A 20,016-nucleotide genomic window follows, 5' to 3' on the forward strand; every position below is an offset into this window, starting at 1 on the left:
TTCTGCTTCCAATTTAAATCATTCTTTATCAAAAATTTGGTCATACCCACACTAAATGAGGAACATCTTGTGATAACGTCTCATCTGAAAATATTCATATAACAAGAAAAAAAAACCTTTAGTTATTTTTTAAATAACTACTTATGTAAGGATAAAATGTAACATGATAATGTCGAGCATTCCCCTTGTCATACCGAGATACTTATTGTGTAACATATCGTGATATAGTTTCGGATAATAACGGGTCGAAATACTTGGATTAAAATATCCATGACGAATTTATCAAGTACCGAACAATAATAAAATGCTTTGGTGTTTTAGGCTTCAATCACACGATAAATAATTTAAAAAATAATTAAATATTACAAAAAAGAAAACGAATGACACAAAAGTGACACAGATACATTTATTACAACTAAAATTTTCAGGAAACAAATTAATACAAATATGTCAATGGTGATCCAATTTGTTAAAATTTTTAAGACCTGCGATATTGTTTTTATTTTAGTTTTACTATGCCGTGTATCGTTCATACACCATGACGTATTTCACGTTACAATATACAGGACCGACCTGTCGATATCGAATAATATCCCATGGGTGAAATGTCTTTAAAGGGGTTTTCCAATTTTTCGGGGAAAATTTAAATTATGATATCATTTTCTTGGTTTTTATGCTTAAATAACGATTGCCATTATGGAATGGGGCAGTGAGCATCTACAAGAGTATATGTAAAGAAAAATATATAATATTTATAATATAAATGTAAGATATGATATTTACACTATAAAGTTCGAAAAATGATGCACTATAAATATCGCTCTTTTGACTACTAAGCGCTGTGTTTTTTTAATGATCGTGAGTCGGGGGACTAAATCTACTAATAATAAATATTAATAATAATAATAATAAACTACATAAGTGCAGTTTGATTGGCGTTTCTGACGTCCCTCAGTCGTACACAGCAAGATAGTGTACATACGGAGTATGTAATTAATCCGAGTCGTGTAACCTTGGGCTAAAGGTCTGACTGGATGTAAAGATTAAATAACAATCAAGATAATACACATTCTAATCCGTATAAATCACAATTTTAATTTTACAATAATGATTCAGAATGAGAAATGTTACACGGTGTATAAGTGATCAATGTAACCAGCTAATAACAAGTCAACAAACTCTGCAAATGTCCAGACTTTGACTCTGTTATTTATTTATTTTTTCAAAACATATTACATACACAAGTCATATATACATATAATATTCCCGATGAGTAATTTCTATTTCTCATTATACTGAGGTCGGATCGCAGTCTGTGGATAATGGTAATAGTGGTAGCAATAATATGCCAAAAAGTGAAAAAGATTCGTCGTCAATAACACTCTTATACTCGTATATTTCAAGTTTAAAAAATATGAAATAAAAATCATTATATACATTTTTAAATGTAATAAACTAATAAAAAATGCTAAATACGCTATTCTCAATGTTTTTTTTATAGACTGCAATCTTACGATGTTTGAAGTGGGTCCATATTTTTATTTATAAATGCTGGGTTTCACTCCGCTTATGAGTTTTTCATATCCACATCCCCATCTCGATAATCCTCTTCATCTAAGTTGAGATATCAGTTTTACAATCTCCTCATACCATCCCATCGAGGCACGACTAAGTGGAAAAAATAATTATTAACTATTTGTAGTAGTAGCGCTAACAGCACTGTGATTGAATAAACATCAGCGTATGTTTAATGAATTACTTTTTTAATCAAACAAGTGTTTTAAAGAACAATACCAGGTATGTAATTCACAAAACATATGCTATATTTTTTTAATCGGTTACGTAATCTATTATTGCTATAGTCCGTGTAAAAAAAAAACATTGAATATGGTTTGTATATCATTTAAAAAATGTTAAAATAAACACTGATTTTTCGAGTCTACTAAATTGTATTTTATTGTCAAAAAACGCATAAAATCAATTTTGTGACAATTATTTTCAAACGAATGTGAAGATTAAATGTACTGGTGGTCCTTATATAGATATACAATTCTAGGTACTTTAGTAATAATTTTAACATGTGCAGCTAATGGGGCATTTTCGGGGAAAGGACGAATCCATTGACATGGCATTGTATTAATTACCTAACGCCCAAATGACTCTGAAATCTTGCTGCGGCTTGTGCAACACCCTTTATCATGAGCCTACTCAGGTTTCAACTTTATAAGTTTCATAACCTATGCCTACTCGTGAGTGGATTTACTCTTTATGTTTAAAGTTACTATAATTTCATGTAATTCATGAGTGAAAATTCTAGGCAAATACACTCGCTGTCATAGCATTGTGAGACAATTAATGTTTTTATAGGTTAAGACAAATGTAGATAATATTATAATAAGTTGGTGTTATTTGACTCTGTTACATGGCTTTATGTGTTTTTTTTAAATGTATTTTTGAACAATAAAATACAATCAAGTAGACTCAAAAAATCAGTGTTTGTTTTTAACGTTTAATATATAAATTAAAATGGAGTTCTACAAATCAAACGTCCTGTCCTAATCTATAAAAAAAAATCTTCACTTTTATAACATGCATACCAGAAGTTTATACAAATATCTCTGGGTACCTTCCAAAATTTTATGTTGCGTTAGGTTGGTCACTGGCCGTAAGGGTATTATGATTATGAATAATTTACGACTTCCAAAACGGTATTAAAACATTAATAATCTGATTAAATTTAATCCCATTTCTACATAAACTCGTAGATAAGAATATTCCTTTCTGACACATGTAACACATGTTTAAGGATTACCAGGATAAGGGACTAAACCAACGATTACACTTTTTTTTAAACTACAACTTAAAAAAAAACTGTAAAGAAATTCACCGATAAAAATATTTTTGAAAAGGGATTAAGGTTATAAAATCGATGATCAAAACAGGTATCTCGAGTATGTAGAACACGACACCATATGAGTAGAAGATTATCATATTATATCGCACCTATGGGCGAAGTCAAGGCTCAAATCCTTGAAAAATAAAAATGGGTAAATCTAGTAGCACCTAACCCAAAACCCCGAGGCGGTGGCATACCTTCGTGTCAGCCGTGAATGTTCTCGGATCGATAATAATTTATTAAAATTAAGCGCTTTGGTATTGACGGGAATTGCATTTATTTACCTCGCTTATTATGTGCAAAGTTTATATATAGACATTAAGCTTTTTGTTTCTTCTCAATAAAAAAAGAGTTGGAAAGGAGGGATGATCTAGAGTGGGAAAATCAGGAACTTCTCAGCATTTGCTCATTGCTGGGAGGAAACCATGAAAAACTCCTCAGGAGAAGCTGGACTGTTGACTCTCGTCAACAGACCTTCCGTTCCGCTAGAAGAGGATTCAGCATTTTGTGTCCTAGCTTGGTTTAATTGTTTTGTCCTTCCCGTGGTGTAATAGTTAGCGTATTTAGCTACCGCGCTGGAGAGGTCCCGGGTTCGATTCCCAAGGCGATGTGAAAATAAATATTGGTGATTTTACACTCTAATTTTTATTTAATATTACCCTGGTCTGGTCCCTGAAGAAGCGCAGGAGTGATAAATTTGCCTTCATATAAGTAACGATCAAGATAACACTGCGTCAATAGGATGCAGTGCCCTATGCACCATTTGGTGCCGATAAGGGTTAGAAGAAGAAAAGGTTTGTTAATTTTTACCTCATTACCATTATTCCTTTTTAATATAGTTTTATGAGCAATTATTGTTCTCATAGTATAAGGTTTAGAAGAGCTTGGTTTATGGTACCAATATCCTTCACTATTTTTATCATGTAAGTATGATACCACCTCTCGCGACAGTTAATTATGAACAATGGTATTGAGAAGACGATCGAATTCAAGAGCGTTTTGCCTTTTTTCTTCGACAAAGTCGGACACCGGGCCCTTGAAGGCGATTAATGGGTAAAGCCAGTAGCGAGCAAGCGCCCGGGGCGATGCATTCCAACGCGTGTCCAGCGTCCACTAGACCGCAGGCACGGAGCCGCCCACATTACAATGTGCGTCACACACGCATCGAGTGCGTACACTGTACACTGCACGCCCAAGGATCCACGAAGGTAGCGCGATGGCCCATCACCATATACGAGCTATATTATTTATTGCCCCATTCAATCGAGGCGATAATCGATCAAAGGGTAATAATCAGGCGCGAACAGCTGCCGCGTCAATTAACCGAGAACCAGTTTGTATTATTATTTATTTATTTTATTTTTTCAAAACATATTACATATATAAGTCATATATACATACAATATTCCCGATGAGTATTTTCTATTTCGCATTTTGGGACATGAGATTTAGGTTAACAAGACTGGAACACAAATAATAAAGTAACAAAAAGATTTTTTTTTAAAAAACAAAACTAATACATGGCAAAATATACCATTCGATGGTAGCGGTCCGCGGCCCGTGGGTTGGGGACCACTGGAGCGGGGCATCGGCGGCCGCCCACCTGTTTGGGCGGATCGCGGGGGCGACGCGCGCCGCAGAAACAATAATAACACGCAAAAATAGAAACGGAAACCGATTTGCCGATCGGCTATCGTGATCCAATTAGCGTTTGGCGGCCACTGGCGGCGCTCGGGTCGGGCGGGGCGCGGGAGGGGGGGGGGGGCAAGGCTCTCCGACTAGGCGGGCAGTGAATCACTTGAAATGTATTCTATTGAAATTATCAAGCGCTGGCTGCACCCGACTACAAATTGTTGTGGGCCAGGCTGGTTAAATTGAAAAGAAAAAAGGGAGACAACACATTTCTAATATGTTCAATTTCACAATGCTTGGAAATTGTGAAATTTATGTGGGATACAATATTTTAGCAAATATCAAGAAACACGCTGTCCGCCGTGAGCGATGCTAAGTATCACGTGTGTTGCTGTTGCTGTCACTCAGAACAGATGGCGCTGCCATTGCGGTCAAAAATATTTTTTTACCTTTTGCAGGTGTATAAAAACAATTGCGAATGCGACTTAGTGTCAAAATTTCAAAACGATTGGTGAAAAAAAAATTGATTTTGAACAACCTAACATTTACATGTTTATTTACATGGATAAAAGACGAAGCGCCTTATTATACCAAGGAAGTATGGAAGTCTGGGCATTCACGAGCCTTACGACCTGGCATTGGCAGGCTTAAATAATCACTTTATAGACTTTATAACTTCTACCATTCTACCCATTACTGAACATCCATACATATTGCTTCAATTCTTGGATGTTTTATATACAAAACATTTTAACAACCGCTCTCTGTATGAAATAATACATATTATATTACAAGGCAAAGTGGAAGGTAAACATGACACAGGAAGAAGACGTATATCCTGGCTTAAAAACGTGAGAGAGTGGTTCCTCTGTAGCACTAATTCGCTATTTAGAGGGGCTGCAAACAAAGTAAAAATCCTTCTCTGGTGGTTCAGAGACTGATAATGCGTCAGGGCCAGCATGTGGGATTCCAGGGACAAGCAAAGTGAAGCAGAAGAAACAAGTTCGTCCAAGAAAAGGATCTGAAATTGGTAAGGCCTAGGTGATGTTGTCCATGATAGAAGGACTTCAACCCGAGGAGAGCTGACCCCAACAGTCTACAAAGACGATAAGTTAGGATGGAGCCAGGAGGAAGAAGCAGACAAAGTTAATATTGCAATGATGATTGCCAACCATCAGTAGGGAGCCGCATAATAATAATAAGATAATAATGTTTCTTGTGATGTTCAATATGTGACAGCAAGAATTCATTTGACAAAGTGAAATTATATTTAATAATATTTATTGTTATAAAACTTAATACACATGGGTGAGTAGGAATACTAGGGCGCGTAATTAGGCAGTAATGTATATACTGAACTATTTCTTACTTTATATTGAAACCATGGAATAAATCCAACTTTATACTATATGCAGCCTGTTCAATTAACCTTTCTGGGAGTACAAAAATTGATGTCCGACTTTCTCTGGGGAGTGGGTTCTTTTTACATGAAAAAAGAAAATTCTCATTAAATCAATGTATTATGAAGATACAAATTATGTTAAAAAAAATTCTTCGGAATTTTTTCAATTATGACAAAATTACACACAAATATCCACAGATGTCATTGCTATACAAGTTATATCATACTAACTGACAGACGGACTTTGACGTTCATTAACGTCGATACTCCTTTAACCTTTTCATAGCCGCAAATAAATTACGCCGCAGTGCTCAACAGGCCAAGTATTTTTTTGAAAAAAAAAAGTTGTCTAAAGATTTTTTTTTTTTGTTGTTTTTATTGAATTATAATTTACTTACCAAATATTATATCCCGCATCGATTGTTAGAGTTTTATTCTTGAAGTTAAACCAGTTTCAAATTTTCAGGGTTGTCACACTAAGTCGCACACGCAAGTTTTTATTAAATTTAATATTAACACACAACTATTATTTATCAATGGAATATTTTAAAATAATAAGAAAAACACAAAAAAATTGAGCAAAATAAAAACCCCTGGCGTTCAAAACAATCGATTAAAATAATCAATATTTCAAGTGGTTTGAGTGGTAGCCCTAATGACATCTGTCAACTGTCAGCTGAAAGTGGTACCGATAAATCACTTAAAAGTATTTAAAAACTTTATAAAATATTTTGTGACAACTTCAACTGATGGCAATGTATGTTCCGTTTTTGACAGATTGTCAATATGAGTTAAAACTGCGGAGTAATACGTCACCAAAAGTACTGACGAGATATCTCGTCTCTGGCCATACGGGCACTCCGCCATTTGCCGAGATATCTCGTCTCTGGCAACCATCGGGTTAAGGAAAATTCGCACCGACGTTCATTTATGTCCATACGGAAAAGGTTAATACGTTGACTGATGTCATAAAACAAAATGTCTTTATTTAGGAGTTACATATCTGGATCCCTTTCAAAGTATTCACTTCTCCGATACACACACTTATTCTAACAGTATTTCCACTTTTGGAAACAATTGGAACCTCAACGGGCTGGAGTGCTATTGTTTTATCAGCTTCAGTCCATTCGGGTTCCAGAAATTGTGAGTTTTTGGCCAAACATTCGATCATTGTTCTTCCCCACCTACTTCACTCGTCTGATCTCGCTCCTTCTGACTTTTTCTTGTTCCCCAAACGCAAAAGACCTTTGAAAGGAAGAAGATTTGAGACGATTCGTGAGATAAGGCTAATGCGCTGAAAGATATCACAGAAGAAGCATTCCAGGACTGTTGCCAAAAGTGGAAACACTGTTGGGATATGTGTGTGCATTGGGGAAGTGAATACTTCAACGGGAACCCAGACATGTATCTTCTTTATAAAGTACATCTTGTTTTATGATGTAAGTCTACGTATTAATTGAAATGGCCAAATATAAACTAAAATTTATAGGGCATATTACGTATTTCCTGCAGGCACCACATTTAACAGTATGAAGGCTGGCCAAATGCCACCTATATAACACCAACATTGCGTTTATTCTCTTATATGGCTGTGAGATATGGAACATTATAAAGGCCCTGAGCATCCGTGTACTCAGCTTGAAAATAGATGTCTGCGGTGAATTTTCAGCATGTGGCAGATTGACTTTGCAGCGACCCGTACCAAGCAATGCCAAATGCTTTAGGCAGCCTAAGAAGGGCAAGCAATACCAAATGCTTTAGGCAGTATAAAAAAGGCAAGCAATACCAAATGCTTTAGGCAGTATGAGGAAGGCAAGCAATACTAAATGCTTTAGGTAGCCTAGGAAAGGATATCTGTAGAAGTAGATGAATCTGACCGCATTTTTCTGGCTTATTAAGTGGCCTGGCATTAAGGCTCTTTCTCAATGTTTCGAACGCAATGAAACTTATGTGAAAATTAGAGAAAATGTGGTAAAAACTTATTTTGTTATTGAAACGTGTGCAAAGGATGTAATACATTGCAACTAAAAGGGGAATTTTATTTTTAAAGTCATAAGAATAGACTTTTTTTGAGCAACAAGAGGCTGATGTGACATTTTTCATGGCTTCTTGCATGTTTAAAAAGGAAATAAAGGGCTTGAAATAGAAGAATTACAAAAGTTTTCTTCTAGGTTATGAGCTACACAGTGTTGATGGGGACATTAGGGCGTATATCTATACACAGGGGTCATATTATAGCATCAGAAATTCTCTTTGTATGGAAATATTTTGACTAATACCAAAATACTGCGCAAATGTCCCCCCCATCAACAGCATAGTAGTCTCCATAATATAAATAATTATCAAATTTCTAATCTATTTTATTTCCCAATCAAAACATTGAATAGCATATTAAACGGATTGGTTAGATAAAATATATATTTTAAATACTACTGATAGTGAAAAAGAATAGTTTTTTTTTTTTTTTTTTATTCCTTTAAAAAACTGTGAAAGCATTTTCGGACGTAGTACCTACATCACTTAACGCAAACGAAAATTTTGATTGCTAGGAATATATACAGATATTATTGAATTACGAGGTTATAAATATCACCAAATATGAACCTTACCGTATATTGGAAAGCTGGTGAATCCGGTGAATAGTAACTTCTGCTCATCTTGAATCTTGACACTTCAAAGGAGTATTAGATTTAATGCGGACATTTCCCGCACAGTCGGCACCCACAAATAATACAATTTTACACTATACGTTTCACATTATTATATATTAAAATATTTTCTGCACCGTTATATTAAAAAAGGGCAAGAAATTAAGACAAATTCGGTTCGCAGGAGGAATGTCATGAAGGAGGTCACGTTTATAACTTTGTCTCATAGAAACATTATTGCTGTAAAGCGGAAATATAGATAGAATTATTATTCATTTTAATGTTTAATTTTGTAAATGCAATCAAACGTTAAACAATAAGAATTACATCTTCCAATATTAATTTTACGAATAAATTCACTTTTCTCCGATGACAGCCATCAAGAAACACAGAACAGCAATAATCATTTTTCTTGTGTTGGCAGCAATGGTAATTAGAGAGTAAACTTATCTCTCGTCTCTTTTAAGCATGGAGGCGAATTCATTAATGGACAAACACTCGTTTTATTATTTTTCTTACATTATTGATTTCGTAATATTTGGTTTCAAAATTTATTGATATGCATTATGCTTTTGTTGAAATACAAAATATTCTGATGATTAATTTCCTTGTAAACTTCTTTTACCAAATGATAAGCTGAATCCCAATTCTTTATATTGCAGTTTTATATAGCCATCTCTTTCATTTTCCTGATTTTTGACGTCTGGTTTTTGATAAACCAAATTCTTTCTTTGAGCCTTAACGCACACGGGAGTTTCTCGATTTCGGAATTATGGAATATCGGATTCAATATAAAATAAATTATCCTTTTTATATTTATAATTATCCTTTTTATAAGAATAAGAATCTGCAAAATCAATTATTTTATTCAGCAAAATATTGAAAAATAACGTCGAAAAACAGCATATAGAAAGAATTAGGTAAATCAAACAGAAGAACAGAACATTCCGAATTCTGCGTTCTGAGACGTTCGATTTGATTTATTCCGAATGGGTACAAAAAAAAACATTGTAAAATGCTGTTATCCGGTAAGCTTATTTCAAATTTAAAATGATGGATATTTAACTAACTAGCTAACAATCACGCCGCTTCATCGCCAGAGAAGGCAGAGAATAAAACGCCAGCCACCCTGTCTTTTTTTATTTATCGCTGTAAACATTATTTATTCTTTATAATGATTTTTTAATTTACCTTTTATTAAAACAGAATTTCAAATATTCCTTTTATGTGTGTTGTTTCAAAATGTAATACGTCTCCCGAGTGAAAATACTCTATTGCTAATTCAGTATACGGAAATTGAAAAAACTGTCGTGTGTGGTAAGGCTACATCTGTCATATGTCATTATCGTCGATACCGATACATTTGTACTTTTGGTTATCACTTCGATTCAAGCGTAAAACATAATTATTTCGTTTATTGTGAGGCTTTATATTTCACTGTGATATCCTCGTAATTTTCGGCTCTTGGATGAAAAAAAAAATACATATGGAATGAAATTGCTGTATTTAGGTGCATACTTGTGTAATATTAGTAGTATTAATGTGGTTTTTCCGTTATAAATTATATTTAAATTAAAAAAATTCTTGCATATCAAATATCGGCAGTTCGTGATTTCCCACGGACAGATCACTTGTCTAATGTATTTAATACATACATATTTTTTCATTAACCTGTAAATTTTGATTTTATGCACCTAAATTAGATAAACCGAAAAAAGAAGACATAACTAATCCCCATATGAATGGTGTCATGGCCCATGACTCATGGGGTAGTTGGGTAGACGCTCAAGCGCGAAACTGGCATCACAGGTTCGATTCCAGCCAATTACAAAAGGAATTCAAGAAACACTTACTTTCAATTGATCTTGGTGTCTGTGATGTATTTATCATATCTACCCTCCCTCTTCTTACTATCTACCTGCAGACTCCAATGATAAAATTACTGCAATTTTTTTGCAGTATTTTATAACATGCTAATCTGTCCAATAGCTGAAGAAAATAATGAATGAATGAAGCTCGCCAATGTACATGTATTTTAACAAGAAATTTAATAAATAAATAAATACATGCAGTTAGTTATCCACTGAAATAAAAAAATAATGACAAAAAAAACTTAATTCCAAAATAACACATTTGATTTTAAACTGTTTTCAAAAACTTTAAAATTGAGTCAAATTTTAAGAACACTGATGACTTTTGTTTTTTATTCTTCAAATACCTTAATAACTGTTCTAATGGATAATTTTGCAACATCCTTATTTACATATACAAGTAAATTTCCTTTATTCAAATAAAATAATAAGTTGTTTTTTATATAAACATTTTATTTTTTGTCAGGAAAAAAGTAATATGTTACAAAATAAATACATATTAAACGATACTACGGACAAAAATTTGATACATTGATACTAAAATAAGGAGAGGTTCAGTTGAAAAAACGCTCACATTTTTACAATTTATTTATTTAGTTGGTGACAAAAATGCCGATGCAGTGTGCCTTGTTTATGAAATGATACTGAAGCATTGCATTTTCCAACGCTTTAGACTAAAATGAAGAAGTATGAAACAAATCCACTGAACAATATCGCTGTTACAGCCTTCTTCAAGAAATGATATAACGCCCTTACTTTCAATTACATCCCCTTGCTTTTCTTCATTCTCATTATTAATTGATAACGTTTTCATATCACCCGTTTCGTCTTGTTGAGAATTTGTTTCAACTAAATCATCCAGCTCATTAAGCATTTCAATCAACGCTCTTATATCTAACATATTCTCACCCTCAGATCTAAAATTGTAGCTAGTTTCACAAATACAACTTGCATTACTTATTTCTGGTAATATTGGTCTAATATGGGTATTACACGATTGAAACGGGCGGATAATTTGGTCATCGGACTTACAACATACTGAATTATTTTTTGCAACGCATTTAAAGCAATCATCTGTGGTTTGTTCACAAATACAATTCGAACTAGACTTCTCAACGATTGAAGTTGCTTGTGGTGTTTCACTTATAATTATTTCAACAAGCGAGCTTTTCGAATTCATTACTTGAGTTATCACTAAACAATCATCACAAAAGTCAGACAGCAGAGATTCTGTTGAAATCGATATGTGACAAGGGTTAGAATTTTCTCGCTCCACATCACTAGCTGATAATTCATCATCAATCATCTTAAATAATGGTGTTTCTATTAAATCCTCAATAAACATTCTGTTTTCATTACCAATGTATTCTAATAAATTTCTATCAAGTGATGTTTTACTGCACAATATATCTTCTATATTTTTAAAATAGTCTCCGTTATTCAAATCTAATTGATTAAAATTATCACTTTTTAATAGGTTTTCAAGATCGGCAATTGCTTCGTTTAAACATTCATTTAAAGACAATTCAGAAGATATTCGGTCTGCAGTTATATACTTTTTTGACACATCGTCAATGATTGAATTAGATTTTATACATATTTCAGTCTTCATATTTTCTTCCTTCGAGATTTTCTGAATTTTGTTATGGTTTTTGTTGAAACCCTCTTTCCTATTTAGGGCTAATTTTGACTGTATAATGCTTTCTTGTATCAGTAGAGAGTTTATTATATTTTCATCAATGCTTTTTAGTTTTTTTAAGTAAATGGACTTCTTTTCAATAATATGCCCAGATTTTGAAGTTTTCATTTCCCTATAAAAAATATAAATTATTAAATTGTGCTCTTGAATTCAGCAAATTTTAACAGAAATTTTATCTAAGTATTGAAGATGTCTTAGATTTAATCATTCATTAAAACCCTTACCCACACCCCAATGGTGCATAGGGCAGTGCATCATATAAACGCAGTGTTTATAAAAATTAGATTTATATAAATTATAGTTTACGGGTTATGATTTAGTGTTATTATTAGTAATTAATGGTTACATAAACATATAACTTTTTAATTGAATAACTATTTTTTTTTCTAGTGAAAAAAATAAATTTGTTCTTCAATATCCTAAACCATTAAAAGTTCAATAGAACAATAATTTGACATACATAAAAATAATAAAACACCAAACATACTTACTTTTAATCTAACATTATCATTTTATTTTTTGTATAATAGCACTAGAATTTTATCACAACTGAAATTTTATTTACACAACTGACAATGTGCTTATTCTTAATTCATTTGTTTGAAATTTATTGTAAGTTGAATAGAATAAGTAGGTAGGATTTTTCCATTATTAGATATTTGCCAGTATTTTAACATGCACTTTATACTTTGATTCCAAGCACCCTTAACCCTCATTAAAAATATTAATAAAAAAGTCATTTAAAAAAATCTAATCTCCAGTTTTAGTATGATTAGTATAACTAGAGATTCTATCATGATTTACTATAAATTCCATATGATTTCCTTTTTTGTTCATTATTTGTTGGGTTAGTTGCTCTAATTTTCTTCGACCTATGAGAAAAAACATTTTTAAATTATTAAATACTTACGCAATGTATGGCATGCAGAAACTTCACATATTTGTGTAATATTCAAATAAGTTTTACATATTTTCAGGTCTTAAATTATAATTCCCTGAAAAAACTTACTAAGTATGACCATATATCACATTGGTATGCTAAGTTATAATGGTTTTGTTTCAAGCAGTACATAAACCTACAATCTTTTTCATTTCCTCACATTATACTTTAAAATTCGATTGCACCAAAAAAGCTTGTAAACTTTATACAGCTTTCTGAGCATGGTCTAACACTTTGCTCTTCTCAGGGAACGCTTTCTATTCCTTAACATCAAACATTACCGTTCAGTTGTTCCAGTAATCTTCGAGCTGCCAAAATATAGGATGAAGTACTTCGACACAGTTATATCGATATATAATATTATAAAGAACTTGGTAATACAATTAAATAGATAAGTTAAAGAAATTACACTTTCATTATAAATAAAGGAATCAGTGGAGTGGTCGAAACATGTATATGTGATAATGCGATGATCACAAAAATGTTACAAACTTACATTTCATACTTGGGCATTTAGATTGTATAATATGTGTTTTGAGGTCATCTAGTTTTTTATGTAACTGTTGCATTTCAGTTTCAAAAATACCTGACATCCAATGTAAAGAATTGTTTTCGGTTTTCAGTGTTTCCTTTTCAGTAGTTTTACATTTGGAAAGAATTACATTATTTCCACTAAACTCAATTCGCAGTGATGAATCATTGGATAAGTCAATAGGTTTTTCTTGCATCTGAAATGTAACATATTTATAACGCCAAAATTTAGTATTTAATACCAAGACCACTCTTCATAAAATAGAAAACCACTTTGTGTTGATATATATTTTCTGTTATCTATACATGATTTTAAAAAAAACCACATACACTCCGTATGTGGAGTATATGGAGTCCACAAACTGCCTCCAGGCTTTTCTGACGGCTACCAAGTTCAGACAAGAGCAGCCGATGAATTGTCAGCAGTGGTCGTCCTGGGCGGCATGAACCTGATGCCTTGTAAAAGAGGTAAGTTTGATTAAGGCTTTCGGGAGGCATGCGGAGTACATGACCTAACCAACTGAATCGTATTTTCTTGACGACAATCGTGGCCAAGATTTGCTGCGTCATACGCCTTATCTCTTCATTCCTCATAAAGTCAAATTATCGCATGTCTAAAATTCTTCACAGACGCCTATTCTCAAAGCTAAGTATACGGTTGCTTGGACCCTTGTAAGGTGCACATGTTTCACAGCTGTATAAGAGGAAAGAATCTCTCTCACACATTAATTAGTGTAGTTTTATTAAATTTTTATTATATCTAATAATTTATTTCTTTCGGGATATGAATTTAGGATCATTAGATATCAAAAGACGCGCCGAATGGATCGGTCACGTGTTGAGACAAGATGGTTTCCTGCACATTATAATAGCGGGTACGATCGAGAGAATAAACGGCACAGGATGCCCACTTATATACTTATACGAAGACAGTGGCTGCTCGACGTATGAGGTGCTAAAGAGGGTTTCGGAAAATAAACCAGAATGGTGAAGAAGGAGTCATCTGTTGCTGCAGACCAGTCCACAGGATTGAGACCGGAGAGAGAAAGATATCCGAGCCACGCAAAGCAAAACAGTTTGTGTTTATGATAGAGAAATTAAGATTTTTTATCAAATGTAAATGGCACTTGAACGCAATAAACAAATGACATTTGCAGGGCAATCCATTTCGATTATTTTATTAAAGATGGAGTAAACACATCATATTCATTATGTGTAATGTATAAACACTATTAATTTCATATTTTATTACACTCACTTGATTTTTTAAAGTGTATAGAAAAACTTACATACCATTGTTACATTACTTTCTTTAATATCAACGCTGCTCTTTGAAAAGTTATCATTGCCATGAAGAGGATTTACTCTTTTTAATAAAGCACTTGATGTTTGAGTTATTTTGTTTAAATTGATACTTGAAAAACTTTCATGACTATGATTTATTTCATGTTCTGGAGTGGAAAGTGTATCTGTGAGGGAAAGACATGTCTTATTAAATATAAAATTTTCAAGATCATTTTGTTGAAAAACACATTTATAAATATGAATGATTTTAAAATTGCGACAAAGAGGAAACCTGCTTAAGGAAATATGTAACAGATTAATGTCCAAAACAATATTGTTCAGAATAGCAGTAGTTTTTTAAGCAGGCTTAACCATCAGCAGATTGGTCTTATAATTTGAAACGTGACACTGTCTATTTTAATGCCATCTTCAGCAATTATCAGGAACTTGTAAACCAATGTGCAACATGATTTCAGAATTATAATGTGTAAAAATTTTAATGGTTATTAACCAATTTAGCTCGGTAACAGGGTATCAAGAGTAACAAATATTATTAATTTATTTATTCAATGCACAAACCTTCTCCTGCAATGTTTAAACATTTTGCCGAAAGAACTTCCAAGCACATTTTAAATGTTTCTTCACTTGATTCTGGTTCTGAGATCTCTTTATCTTGGCTAGTTTCATTTTTAATAGTTTTATGTAAGTATTTTATTTTTCTTTTATCGTCTTTTTTTATGCTTGCATTGCTTTTAGGAAGACTCTTGTCTGATTTACTTTCTTTTTTATCTTTCTTCTTACCTAGTTCCCTATAATTAGGAGTTTCAATATTTTGCCTTGGATTTTTGTAATTATATTCTAATTGGTTTTTAGATGACTGGGGACTTTCAACATGAACTCCTAGAGAAGAATCTGATTTTTTGTATAATTGTATAATGAGAGGAACGATGCAAATACCTCCCATGTGAGATGAATGCAAGTCAATAGAATGCAATTCCCTAGAATTATCAGCCATCTGTATTTATAACTTTACAAGCAGAATATCAAATTAGGTAGAATATTTATTTCTTGTTGGTTTTAGATTTATGCATTAGTAAAATGACTAAAATTTTCCTTTATTATTGTCTTGATTTAGATTTTAATTTGTCCGAAATGTCAAATTTATTTAAAAACAAAATCCAATTTCAAAAATATTAATAAACAATTGCTACATTAAAAAAACTTGGGGAGTAATATGTTGCAATATCATTCAAGTAAATCGAATAAAAAAAAATCTGTCTTTTTTTCTATCGGTAATATAAAACATATTTTTTCAGTAATTAAAAATATATTATTAGATTAAAACCAATATTTTTAGCTTTTCCACTTTTTTACAGTGGTTATAAAAAAGTGGAAAAGCTAAAAATATTGGTTTTAATCTAATAATAAATTAAAAATGCAATTCCATCACGAAGTGTCAGTGGATAATATAAATCTATTAATTAAAAATATGTCTTTGTGAATTATAGAAACAACACCTTGTAAAGTACCTACTTCAACGCTTACGTCTTAGATATTTTTCTTTGATATTGCTGATTTTTAACATAATTTTATTTATATCTTTACTTTGGTGCTGAATTTCAATTCCCTTTTTTTAATTATTAAAAACCACAATAAGTTATCATTTATTGATATATTAATTGATATCATAAATATACATTTATGATATCAATTCCAACAAATGCCCTTTTTTATACGTAAATTAACGTAGTTCTGTTTAAACCCCGTTATTTTATTTTATTCCATCTGTTACAATAATTAATAGCTTCGAAAATTATGGGTTTAGTAGTTGGACGTTAGTAAAATTTGATTCACGGTTATCTGACTTGTACATTTTTGGTTATTTTAAAAATAAATCATCGTAAGTCAAAAGTTTATGGTAAAATAAAAATGTTCAAAATATAGCGTTGCGATGGCCAAATACGCGATAAGCGATACATCGATTATACGTATATCTAAATACCATTATTATCATATTATTAGATACTTACCCATATGTTAATATTAAAGTAATGATTCTATTTCCAAACTAAAACATATTTGATATACGTCCCGATAAACGAAATAATCATGTAGGTACATCGATCATGAATGTGATATGATCTCATCACGTTAAAATACAGTAGTTAGATCCAAACGGTTCATCCATTACTGTAGAAAATGTCTCAGATCCAGGGTGACATTTATAATTTTCTCTACCCCCTGAGCCGCCTATTCAGGATATTTGGACTATGTCCTATAATCCTTCATCGGAAGTCTAATGGAGCCATCGCTACCACGAGTCCGATCTTTTGGCGCTGCTATAGTATTCTTTTCCTAATATTGGTGTTCATTTCATCAGAAATAGCAAACAGGGAAATGCGCTATTTCGATAATTCAAGTACTTTTCAATCTATCGTAGTTATAACTTCGATTTACATGTCAGAAATTCTTTTACAATCATCCTTTGTTATCAACGCTGTTCTCCAATATAAGAAAATCGAAATGCTTTTTCATACATTCGTCAATGTCGACGCCTTTTTGATTTGTTTCGGAGAGTCATTCGATTACATAAGATATCGAAAATTTGCAAATTATGTTATATTTTTCATTCAATTCGTTGTGTTTTTGCAAGAATGGTACTTTGATTTCACGCTTGTTGAATCTCAAAAACAATATTTGGTAATTTATGTTATATTTTCTCAATTGTCAATGGCACTTTCGGCCCTTATTATTACCCAATTTACTTTGTGGGAATTGGCCCTCCTCGTTCGATTTAAAAAGCTTGGGAGCATAATAAGAAAGCTTTCGAAGGATTCTTTCATTTTTCCCGCTCATATAATTATGAGCGCTGAATCGTGTAGCGATAACTGCAGACGAAAGGTGATGGCCGCCAAAGAGATATGTCAAGTTCATAGAAGTTTGTGTGATGTGGTAGAAAGCTGTAGTATGTTTTATTCTCTACCAATAGTCTTTTTGTTTATTACACAATTTCTTTACGTGACATTTGACGTGTATAAATTCTATATCCATTTTGAATATAATTTTGTCGATTCTGATGTATTTGTGATTTGTGTTCCATTGATCGTGGACATTTTATTCTGTTGGTGGATATATTTTCAGTGCGAATTGGGCGGTAAAATATTTAGAGAGGTTAGTAATATATTTTTTTATTTGCAGATTTAAAAAATCCAGCAGGGTCGAGAATACGTAATTGTATTCTCAAACCCATGTTCTGCAGGAGGCACTGGGGAATTGAGAATTTTTACTTGCCTATCATTGTAAATAAAAATTGCCTTGGTTTTGTTGCTTTGAAGCGAATACAAATTTTAAAATTTATATTAAAAACCAATCTTAGAAAAGGCTTTTGATAAAAATATATTCTGTGTTTAGAATAATTTAGAATAAATATCTGTATTTAGAATAAATACAGTAAATTAATTGGGAAATAAGAAATAGAAATATTTTCACGCTCCCTCCGCACCCTCTGGTGAATGGGGCGTAGATTAGATCGACGTGGATTGATTGTTAATTAAATGAAGGCAAGGTGATTTACTACTTATTTCTTACTAACCACGTACATATATATTTTTATATTTCTGTATAAATAAATAAAATATTTGTTAATTCTAAATCTTATAAAGTTACGAGTTTCAACACAATTTTCATTGTAATACGCGCGTGTTTTATAATAATTAAAAACGAAAAATATGAAAAAGGTAAAAAAAGGTTTTTACCTCAATGGCAGCACCATTTGTTGAACGCAACAGCAACACACACTCATGGCGGATAGCGTGTTTCTTGAAAACTTGAGTCATTTAGCATTTTCAATAGCTTCGAATGTATTGTTGTTTTGGTTATTTAGTTGTTTCACAAACATTGTGCAAACATACATGTACTTATTAGAAATGGGTGCTTTTTTATATTCTTTCTATTTCATCTAACCACATTGAGCCACAGCAACACTTGGTCAGGCAGAGCTAGCTTTAAATATTTTGTTTCTTATTTCAGTACACCATTGTAGAAAAAATGCTAAATGATGCATCTGATAATTTATTATTGTTGATATTTTTCTTTTTCTTAATTTTTAAAAGGAGTTTCAAATATGTGATATAATACAATATATAGATATTGGCTACAATTGAAATCATTAGTTGATTAAGTAGAGACGCCATCTTTACCTCATAAAATATAAAATTTATACGATTACTTACTTACAGATGAAAAAAAACTAAATATTAAATGAACATCAAAAGTTTATGATAAATTTCCCTTCATAGAGGCCATCAAATTAGCATACCAATTTGATTTATCGATACACTTAGTGTATGTATCATTTATCATGATAAAATGTAATTACGCAAATAATGTTTTTTAAACATTGAGTAAGTTGACTAAAATATTTCTCCAATACTACCTATGTAAAATGTCTCAGACCAAGGGTAACATACGCAATAATATTTTTTATCTTTATTCTCTCCTAGTTCTCTTTAACTAGAAGTTTCATTATTTTGCCTTATATTTTTGTTTTTATATTTCAATTGGTTTTTAGATGACTGTGAACATTTAACAGAAACATAGAAGAATCTGTTTTTTTTGTATAATTGCAAAATGAGAGGAACGATACAAATACCACCCACCTGAGATTAATGCAAGTCGATAGAATTCAATTCCCTAGAAATATCAGTCGTCTGTCTTTATAATTTTATGAGTAGAATATCAAATTTAATAGAATCTCTCTTGTTCGTTTTAGATTTTTGCATTATTAAAATTTTCCATTATTGTCTTAATTTAGATTATAATTTGTCCAAAATGTCAAAATTATTATAAAACAGAATCCAAATTATAAAATATGAATTAATAATCGCTACATAAAAAATACATAGAGGTTGATGTGTTATATGTTGCAATATCATGCAAGTAATCGGATTTAAAAAAAATCTTTTGGTAATATAAAATATGAAATCCATATTTATTCAACAATTAAGAATATACTTAGTGAGAATTATAGAATAACACCTTGTAAAGTACTTACTTCAACGTCTACGTATTAGATCTTTTCTATGATATTGCTGATTTTGAACAAAATTTTAAT

General features: G+C 31.9%; 1 protein-coding gene and 1 long non-coding RNA gene across 2 annotated transcripts in view; both read right to left on the minus strand.

Annotated features, from left to right (window-relative positions):
• Window positions 1-8,974, minus strand: part of jvl (javelin-like) — a 180,049-nt gene extending 171,075 nt beyond the window's left edge. Inside the window, exon 1 of the mRNA XM_088257278.1 lies at window positions 8,540-8,974. Within this exon, the coding sequence (XP_088113404.1) occupies window positions 8,540-8,587 (48 nt within the window). The 5' untranslated portion in view covers window positions 8,588-8,974. The remainder of the gene's footprint in view (window positions 1-8,539) is intronic.
• Window positions 8,975-10,881: 1,907 nt separating this feature from the next.
• On the minus strand, window positions 10,882-16,074 carry LOC148311081 (uncharacterized). Its single transcript, XR_015837309.1, has 5 exons — window positions 15,483-16,074; window positions 14,913-15,088; window positions 13,585-13,816; window positions 12,640-13,020; window positions 10,882-12,260 (listed from the first exon to the last, which is right to left on the minus strand). It is a non-coding gene; the product is annotated as an uncharacterized LOC148311081 (long non-coding RNA).
• Window positions 16,075-20,016: the final 3,942 nt, after the last annotated feature.

The sequence above is a fragment of the Brachycentrus maculatus genome, unplaced genomic scaffold (assembly GCF_059751285.1).
Source record: "Brachycentrus maculatus isolate JH-2025_06_01 unplaced genomic scaffold, ASM5975128v1 h1tg000077l, whole genome shotgun sequence".
Lineage (NCBI taxonomy): Eukaryota > Metazoa > Arthropoda > Insecta > Trichoptera > Brachycentridae > Brachycentrus > Brachycentrus maculatus.